This window comes from Triticum urartu, chromosome 1A, assembly GCF_056163025.1.
Source record: "Triticum urartu cultivar PI428250 chromosome 1A, HENAU_Tu73, whole genome shotgun sequence".
Lineage (NCBI taxonomy): Eukaryota > Viridiplantae > Streptophyta > Magnoliopsida > Poales > Poaceae > Triticum > Triticum urartu.
The window spans coordinates 572,631,892-572,641,525 of NC_141873.1; the positions used below are offsets into that span (position 1 = coordinate 572,631,892).

The following is a 9,634-nucleotide window of genomic DNA, read 5'->3' on the forward strand; positions in this document are numbered from 1 at the left end:
AGTTGAGCCCATTCTTGACTAGAAAAGACTACAGGATACAGAACTCCACCACTGTGGATGTATTAGACACGTGAAATACCTCATGTCGTGGATCCGAAGATACACAAAATTGTCAAAAGCTCTATTTTGTGCGCAGTGCTAATTAACGAGACTAAGATCATAATTCATGAAAAGAACTACTGGTGCGTAGTAGTGGTACCTGCTGCCAATATCTTCGCTCCTGGTCACCTGGCTAGCAGCCTTCTGAATTTCCTGTGTCTGGTCGTATCCGGACAGCGTACTTAGACCAGTGGATGGTGTGGTCATCGTGACGGGCGGCCGCCGCGGCAATGGCAAGCACTCTAGCAGGACACGCATGACGGCGGATGGCATGCACGGCGGCCGGCGGCCGGCGGCCACGGCAAAGCCCTAAGAGTCCAGTAGAAGACGCACTCAATCGATCGGATGGATCAGATTGTATCCAGAGGAACGCTAGTCAGCCACAACTATACGCCTAGATGTATGGGCTAGTGGGCTCTGGCCTTTTATATTCAGTGTTGCTGGTGCAATGAATAATACGAGTAATACTTGTATTTTTATATGAGCTAATAATGATGCCATTAGCTGCGGCCATTAGCGGTGTATACAGCCTGCTGAAAACGGTTGAATCCGCCCCTATTGGCACTTTTTTTTTTGAAGGGCCCCTATTGACACTTTGACAGGTCCATGAAAGTGGAAATGCCATTTGTCCAATTGAAGTTTTATGCAACCGGCAGTTCCCTTGATCAGTAAATACTGGCCCGTCTGTCCTATAGCCATTTGTTTAATGGTACATTATTTCAACCGATAAATTATTTATTTTAAACCTATAGTGCCATCACTGATTTACCTTGATTGTTTGCGAATATTTTTGTGGGCATATAATAAGTAGAGTATGATGAAAAACTCTAGTCAGCGTGGCGCTTTTAAAATCGTGTTTATAGAAGTTGGTATTGGATAGCAGTATATGGCATCACTTACACAAGTCTCGAGATTGAACGACTTGTAAGTATCGTGTAGCTGGCATGTCCATGGATTCTTTACGTACCCTGCAGTCCACTGGGATGGAGTACTCAAAATTGCATGTGTTCTGATATATATGTTTGTTTTATGTATGCTTTGCGCCTACCTCTTTTGGCTGCTTTGTTCGATCCTCACAAGACAATCATTTTCTTCTTTGTTTCGTCTCCACTACCACGAATGTTATATAACCACTAATGCTTGATTCAACCCACCAGTGCACTCTTTTAAGTCTACAACAAACATATCCTAAATGTTAAACTAGGGGAAGCCAAGACTTCCGTATGTATAATAACTACTAAAAAAAAGTCAAACATCGGGTGCTCAAGGCCTTGGACATTTTCTTCCCCAGGTACCGCGCGGCGACCAGGCCGCCAGAGGCGAGCAGCCCACAAGCTGCTTGCCGTGCGCTCGAAACCATTACGCGGCGCCTCAGAGCCGTGCGGACGGATGCCGCTGCCACCTCTTTCGATGGAACCAACGTGCGGGTCGGTATGTGAGTCAGTATTTCTAGGGAGAAAACCAATCATTAGGATGCGTTGCAGGAATCGGCAGCGCGAATATGAATGGATCTGGACAGAAAACATCAGTACCTGTGCTATTTGATGTGAATCTTCCCTGCAGTCTCCTTTGGATCATACGCGGGAGAGAAGAGAACAGTTCATTCGTTGCAGATACACCACAGTCCTGCACATATATCTTTGATAATTATCAAGATGTTCAAGAGACGCACATAAGCACATTTGCATGCACACACCGGTTCATAGAAGTTCTTGCTGAGAGAAAGAACTCTGATGTTTATGGTTGGTTCTAGAAGTTCTTATTGTATTCTCATTGTTGGCCCTAGTGCTGATTGTTTGTGATTGATGCCATTTTCTACTGAGTACAGACAATTTATACAACCAGTAGTTCCCTTGATCAGTTAATACTGCCCCGTCTGTCCTAGAACCATTTGTTTAAGTGGTACCTTAAACCATATTTGAACCGACAATTTATTTATTTTTAGCCTATAGTGCCACTACTGATTTACCTTCCTTGTTTGTCAATATTTTTGTAAGTGTCTGCATATTTTAAGAAAATATAATTTTGTGGTTGATGCATTTAGCATATAATAAGTACAGTATGATGAAAAACTCTAGTCAGCAGGGCATTTTTCAAATCGCATTTATAGAAGTTGGTATTAGATATCAGTATATGGCATCATTGGAACTACACAACTCTCCAGATTGAATGACTTCTAAGTACCGTGTAGTTGGTATGTCCATAGATTCTTTACCCTGTTGTTTTGGTTAGGCCTGGCTCTCAATTGTAGTGTTGTGCTTATGAATTTTGACAGCAGTGAACCTTGCGAACAATTTCCAGTTTGTTGAGGTGTAGACTTGATAGAGCTAATCTTATTTGTGTGTTCCAGGGGACTACAAGGCCAACAGTTCAGAATACATTGAATGTTATCGTCTTACAACAGATATATGCAAAGCATGTGTGTGGATAACGAGGTATCCAATCAGCAACTCTAACTACGTGATGCTGCTATCATCAAGGTTTATCAAACATCTTAGTAGGCTATCAATGATGCATTTGACAGTGCATGTGTGAGGAAAAAGAAATAAAACCTGCTTGAAAGCCTTTTGTTGTCTGTAATCTGACATCTTCAGTATCCCTTCAGAAATATACTCCTGTATCAGGGGTCTGTACATCAATTGAAATGGCTGGAAACTACCGTCCACAATCTTCTTGACCTGAATTACAGCAGAGTCCACATAAGCACCAAATCATAAGCAGAATTATAGAGATCTGAGTTGGTGGCCGTTGGTTCATCCTCACTGAGATCACCTCTCAAATTATTAGGAAATATAACATAAATGTTGTCCATCCTGAATGGTTGGTTCAATTGACATATATTTCGAGATAATATTTTTATCTTGCACAAAGTTAGAGATTATGATGACACAAGCATTTAAACAACAGATATAGAATATAACAAGTACTGTAATAACTAAGTACAAACGCACGAGAATTTCGTTAGTCATAAACAGAAGTTCCATTAACATATTTTACTATCTTAAGTGGATAGTTATCATACTAGTAGTATGGTGCAGTAAAGGCACCATACGCATGCACCATAGACACACTTGGAACGATGGAGCCACAAAGGTACATAATGTGCCCTAATTTGTGGTTCAATTTGCAAAAGATATAGCATGCATGCCATTTTCACATTTCAAAGTACATAGTGTGAGCTGGCTTTTGTACACGCCAACTAGCAGGATCACCATTCTAAACTGAATTTTAAATAACTTCAGGGCCTATACAAAGGCTGACATGCATTTTCATTACCTTATATTTGTCTTCGGCAAATAACATCCTTATGTCACCCATATAAGATAGGCCGCAAATTTTTGCGTATAGGTCATGCTGCACAAAAAGGGGTCAAGAAAAGAAAGATCAAAACAAATACTTTAGTAACCAAATAATTCATGGTAGTAAACATCAAATCAAAGTTGCCACCAAACCTCTGTGAATTCTTTTGGCAAAAGAAGCAGAGAAGCTGCAGCTGCCATTTTCAGATTAACTGTGTTAACCTTCCTTATATCCCAGTTATCGACAAGAACATGGACCTGTATAAACAAAACAGCAAAAAGATACTCAGATAGTTAAATTTCTCACAGGAACATATGTCAAACGATATAGAGGAAGCAAAGTTGCATCACGAGTAAACTAAAGTAGTCACAGTGAAATTATCCAGACCAGGCAAACAGAAAGTTATGGCATAATTGTAGATATACTCAATCATGTTCCGGTGGCAAACAAGAAGAGGATACACGTACAGGTTTTTGCAGTCGGCCACTTAGGTAGAACTGGTCCCAGGTCAAGATATCCGCCGTCAGGTCCTTCATCGCTACCACCCCATACTTGATCCTCTACACCCACAAAGCAACAATTTGTCACTCAGAACTCAATGCACATTCACATTAACCAAAATACACCGCAATACAATCAAACACAATATCCGTGAAGGTAATCGGCTGGTTGCAGTTACCTTGTCTCCCCACTCGACAAAGGGATTAAAGTAGACCCCGACACCGACACGATCTGCGAGCCAAGTGACCTGAGGTTCCAGTTGACCACCACCAAGAAGCAACAAATGGAACAGTTAGTGAGCCCGTCAATTAACCAGGTGACCAAGCAGATGATATGTTTGGGGACAATGAGAGCGTACGTACGGCTTCGGGGCCACGGCGCGCCATCCAGCTAGAGTAATGTGTGGGGTTCCTCGCCAAGTTCTGCAACCGAACCATGACACTGATAGCATCAAACCAAACAGAGGGAGGGAGGTACAGTTTGACGGGCAGGATAAAGCTACAGAGAAGAGCGTGATGCGGAAAGGAAGGGACTTTGCCGTCCGGGGGTGTAGCTAGCCTACCTCGGAGTGCCACTGGAGGGGGTCGGCGACGCCGAGGATGTAGTCGACCATGGAGGTGCCGTCGGGGCGGGCGTGGGTGAGGGTGGAGCCGTACGCGCAGCAGAAGTCCACCGGCGGGAGGAGGTCCCGGAGCGGGCCGGCCAGGTCCAGGCCCCTTCCGGCCGCCGCCTCCATCTGGCCGCGCCGGGCTGCACGGAGGTGGAGATGCCGGAGCAGGAGCAGCAGATGGGCGGGCGGGCGGGCGGTGGAGGCCGGCGTCGATTTCGGAGCAGAGGGGCGGACGATCTAGGCAGGGGGGGAACGGCGCGCCGTCGGGCGGCTAACCGCGCGGGGGAACAACGGCGGCGGCGGCGGCGCGTGCGTGCGGCGTGGGCACGTTCAGTCAGGTGCGCGCTATGAAAGAGTGAGTTTTTCTTTCTGGTTTACGTGCAGATATAGATATACTACATATCTTGTGAATCCGTCTCGTATACTGTATCCGTGTGCCCCTTTGCTCTCAGCCCCACGATCAAAATCGTGCGTCTTTGACAGATTTTGTAGTAATTGTACACCAACACGTCCGGCCCCAACTGAAGCCAGCTCCCTTCGGATCCGAGTGCGTCGTGCGCCGAAGCCGACCACGCATACTTTCAGGGACAAAGACAACATCATAAGTTTCAGGTAACACAGCACAGAAATTCAGTCCTTGCATTTTGGATATACAACACAACGTGTGGCTGTTGTATGAAAGGCTAATCGTGTAGCCGTGTGTGTAGTAATATGGAGCCAATCCATAACGTGCAAAATGCACATGTCCCAGGGAGGATTCGGTACACCAAAGAAGAACACAAACATGCCTCTTTCTGTAAGTTCAGTTTTCACTAACAATTGAAACTGTTTAATTCAATGAGCTACGCATGAATGTGTGTATCATGGTTTGTTCTTGACATTGTCTATTACACCTGAATGTGATGAGCATTTGAAGCCTAAAATAGGTACAGCATTTGAGGGACCCGAGGCCGTGGAGAAGTTCTGCAAGGCATAGGCACATCAATCGGACTTTGCAGTTTGTATCGGACAGCAAAAGAAGATTGACAATAAGGTGGTCCGGACTAAGCGCTTTATGTGTAATAGGGAAGGATTCAAGTCAAAAGATACTAAGGAGACTGGTGACCCCTTGAGAAAAAGGTGTAAGCAGACAAACACACGATGCGGTTGTGATGCCCGTACCTTTGTTAGACTTTGTGGGAATAACACCTACAAGATAGACTCATGGGTCGAGCACCATGTCCATGGTCTTGTATTGCCTAATAAGTGTCATTTGATCAGATCGAATCGCAGGGTTAGTGAGAGGGCAAAGAATACCCTATATACATGTCATAAGGCAAGCATTGGAACCTCCCAGACATACAGTCTACTACAAGTTAGTGAGGGCGGGATTCCGAATGTTGGTGCACGAAGAGGGGCTTGCAGAATTACTACCGCGGATTCGGGTATAAAATCAGAGATGCGGATGCTCAAATGCTACATGCACTGGGGCTGCCCTTTTTATGCGGATGCTCAAATGCTTGTGGCCCGACTAGCTAGAAAGCAGAAAGTGAATTCAGCATTTTTCTATGATTTTTGATGTGGATGATGATGGGAAGTTGATGCATGTGTTCTGGGCCGATGCCACAAGTAGGAAGAACAATAGTCACTTTGGTGATGTGTCATCCTTTGATTCTACATACACCACTAATCAGTACAACATGATATATGCATCATTTACATGGGTCAATCATCACTTACAAAGTGTATTTTTTGGTGCCGGATTCTTAGTAGATGAGAAGAATGAGTCATACATTTTATTTCAGACCCTCCTAAGAGCAATGGGAGGGGTAGCACCTTGATGTCTACTACACAACCTTCTTCTTGTAGACGTTGTTGGGCCTCCAAGTGCAGAGGTTTGTAAGACAGTAACAAATTTCCCTCAAGTGGATGACCTAAGGTTTATCAATCCGTGGGAGGCGTAGGATGAAGATGGTCTCTCTCAAACAACCCTGCACCCAAATAACAAAGAGTCTCTTGTGTCCCCAACACACCCAATACAATGGTAAATTGTATAGGTGCACTAGTTCGACGAAGAGATGGTGATACAAGTGCAATATGGATGGTAGATATGGGTATTTGTAATATGAAAATATAAAAACAGCAAGGTAGCAAGTGGTAAAAGTGAGCATAAACGGTATTGCAATGCGTTGAAACAAGGCCTAGGGTTCATACTTTCACTAGTGCAGGTTCTCTCAACAATAATAACATAGTTGGATCATATAACTATCCCTCAACATGCAACAAAGAGTCACTCCAAAGTCACTAATAGCGGAGAACAAACGAAGAGATTATTGTAGGGTACGAAACCACCTCAAAGTTATTCTTTCTGATCGGTCTATTCAAGAGTCCGTAGTAAAATAACACAAAGCTATTCTTTCCGTTCAATCTATCATAGAGTTCGTACTAGAATACCACCTTAAGACACAAATCAACCAAAACCCTAATGTCACCTAGATACTCCAATGTCACCTCAAGTATCCGTGGGTATGATTATACGATATGCATCACACAATCTCAGATTCATCTATTCAACCAACACAAAGAACTTCAAAGAGTGCCCCAAAGTTTCTATCAGAGAGTCAAGACGAAAACGTGTGCCAACCCCTATGCATAAGTTCACGAGGTCACGGAACTCGCAAGTTGATCACCAAAACATACATCAAGTGGATCACGTGATATCCCATTGTCACCACAGATAAGCACATGAAGACATACATCAAGTGTTCTCAAATCCTTAAAGACTCAATCCGATAAGATAACTTCAAAGGGAAAACTCAATCCATTACAAGAGAGTAGAGGGGGAGAAACATCATAAGATCCAACTATAATAGCAAAGCTCGCGATACATCAAGATCGTGCCGACTCAAGAACACGAGAGATAGATAGAGAGAGAGAGTGAGTGATTAAACACATAGCTACTGGTACATACCCTCAGCCCCGAGGGTGGACTACTCCCTCCTCGTCATGGAGAGCGTCGGGATGATGAAGATGGCCACCGGAGAGGGATTCCCCCCTCCGGCAGGGTGCCGGAACGGGTCTAGATTGGTTTTCGGTGGCTACGGAGGCTTCTGGCGGCGGAACTCCCGATCTATTCTGCTCCTCGATGTTTTTAGGGTATACGAGCATATATAGGCAAAAGAAGTCGGTCAGGGGAGACACGAGGGGCCCACAATGGTGGGGGCGCGCCCAAGGGGGTAGGGCGCGCCTCCCTGCCTCGTGGCTTCCTCGAAGCTTCAATGACGTCTACTCCAAGTCTCCTGGATTGCTTCCGTTCTAAAAATAACTCTCCCGAAGGTTTCATTCCGTTTGGACTCCGTTTGATATTCCTTTTCTTAGAAACACTGAAATAGGCAAGAAAACAACAATTTGGGTTCGGCCTCCGGTTAATAGGTTAGTCCCAAAAATAATATAAAAGTGTATAATAAAGCCCATAAACATCCAAAACAGATAATATAATAGCATGGAAGAATCAAAAATTATAGATACGTTGGAGACGTATCACACCTACACTCATCATAACCAATGAAGCCGCTAGCATCAAGAATGGTATTGATGAAGTTCTTCCGACCACTGTGCATAGGTCGTGCATGTGGCATATAATGGAAAGGGTGCCCGAAAAGGTTGGACCTTTGATTATAGAAGATTCTGAATTTTGGACAAGATTGGGGTTCAGAAACTCCAACTGAGTTTGAGTCACAATGGAATTCCATCATTAAAGATTTTGGGTTGGAGGAAAATGAGTCGTTGGCTAAGAGTTTTAGCATCCGAGATAAGTGGATACCGGCCTACTTTATGGATATATCTCAAGCGGGCATTCTCCGAACCACTTCAAGGTCAGAAAGTGCAAATTCTTTTTTTAATCGTTTCATTCATCGAAGGCTCGCATTTTTTTAGTTCTGTCTTAGATTTGACACGGCTTTAGAATGCCAACGCCAGGAAGAATTAATGGCAGATAATAGAAGCATACATACCACCCCACGACTCTTTACACCATGGCCAATGGAGAAACAAGGTAGTGAGGTATTCACGTATGAGGTGTTTGAGAAATTTCAGCTACAAGGTATTGCTATTAGAGACCATTGTTGTGTTCACGGTATTACACAAGGTGTGGGGGTAAAAAATGTGACCCCTAGAGGTCGATCTGGTAAGGTTAGAGATGTCAACTATGACACTACAACCATGGTAGCGAATTGTTTAAGTGTTGAGGATTGAGAGTTATTTGAGTCACTCGGTATTCCATGTCGACATATTATCCAAGTGCTGAGGATTGAGATCCAAAATGAGCTTCCCAACTACTACATTATGAAAAGATGGCGGAAAAGGTGCAAAAGGTAAAATTATCATAATGCATGCCCACTGATTTTTTATTGTTACTCCAAAATAATAATGTCTAACAATCTTTTCACCTTTGCAGGGAGAATGTTTATGATGAACAAGGGAACCTACTAGAAGAAAATCCCACTGATTCACTCGATGTGGCCACGAGAAAGAAGATTTCAATTGTACGCGATAAGATGGAAGAGCCGATTCAAAAGGCAGAGCACTTAGTTGAAGGCATCTACTTCTTAACATCAAGTGTGTTGAACATTGATGTGCTAAACAATGGATCCAAAGACCTTACGGGATGCTGCCTCAGGTCTTAAATTTGAGAACATGGATGATCCAATCGAACTTCCAGATCAGAATCTGGCCACGTTTGTATGAGTATGTTCAAATGCATCAACAAATTTGGCATCTAGCAACTCATGAGAAACTGAAATAAGATTTGATTGAGCATTTCTAGGCGGTTAAAGGGTACAACTAGTTCATATGTGCCAGTTGAATTCAAGTTTGAACTACTTTAATTTGCAAACTTTGTTAGATTGCACTATTTAAATTAGAACTACTATCGCACTTGAACATTTTTTAGATAAACTACGTTTTGATATGCAATTATTTTGAGCTTGCGGGTTTTGAAAAAAAGAGGTGAATGTTTGTGGATACCGTTGGATGGCCGGCTCTCACATTAGTGTCCGTGAACTGGTCCTCACTGGTCCGCAGACAAATGCGGTGTCCGGTTTAAGTGTCAATCTTGGAGATGCCCTTAGCGGATTAGATTTCCTT

At 43.6% G+C, this 9,634-nt stretch overlaps 1 protein-coding gene and 1 pseudogene across 1 annotated transcript; one reads left to right on the forward strand and one right to left on the reverse strand.

Annotated features, from left to right (window-relative positions):
• Positions 1 to 1,221: 1,221 nt before the first annotated feature.
• Positions 1,222 to 4,884, reverse strand: LOC125539668 (translocator assembly/maintenance protein). Its single transcript, XM_048703177.2, has 9 exons — positions 4,463 to 4,884; positions 4,263 to 4,322; positions 4,079 to 4,147; positions 3,867 to 3,959; positions 3,552 to 3,656; positions 3,376 to 3,453; positions 2,652 to 2,777; positions 1,632 to 1,725; positions 1,222 to 1,548 (listed from the first exon to the last, which is right to left on the reverse strand). The coding sequence occupies exons 1-9, from the start codon at positions 4,634 to 4,636 to the stop codon at positions 1,337 to 1,339; spliced, it is 1,011 nt and encodes a 336-aa protein (XP_048559134.1). The 5' UTR covers positions 4,637 to 4,884; the 3' UTR covers positions 1,222 to 1,336.
• Positions 4,885 to 5,252: 368 nt separating this feature from the next.
• LOC147992896 (protein FAR1-RELATED SEQUENCE 5-like) lies at positions 5,253 to 9,174 on the forward strand (annotated as a pseudogene).
• Positions 9,175 to 9,634: the final 460 nt, after the last annotated feature.

Coding starts and splice junctions, on each gene's coding strand:
- LOC125539668 (XM_048703177.2), bottom strand. CDS start 4,636: ATGGAGGCGGCGGCCGGAAGGGGCCTGGACCTGGCCGGCCCGCTCCGG. Junction 3,960..4,078: donor TTGTCGAGTGGGGAGACAAG/GTAACTGCAACC, acceptor TTGTGGGTGTAG/AGGATCAAGTATGGGGTGGT. Junction 1,726..2,651: donor AACAAAAGGCTTTCAAGCAG/GTTTTATTTCTT, acceptor ATATATGTGCAG/GACTGTGGTGTATCTGCAAC.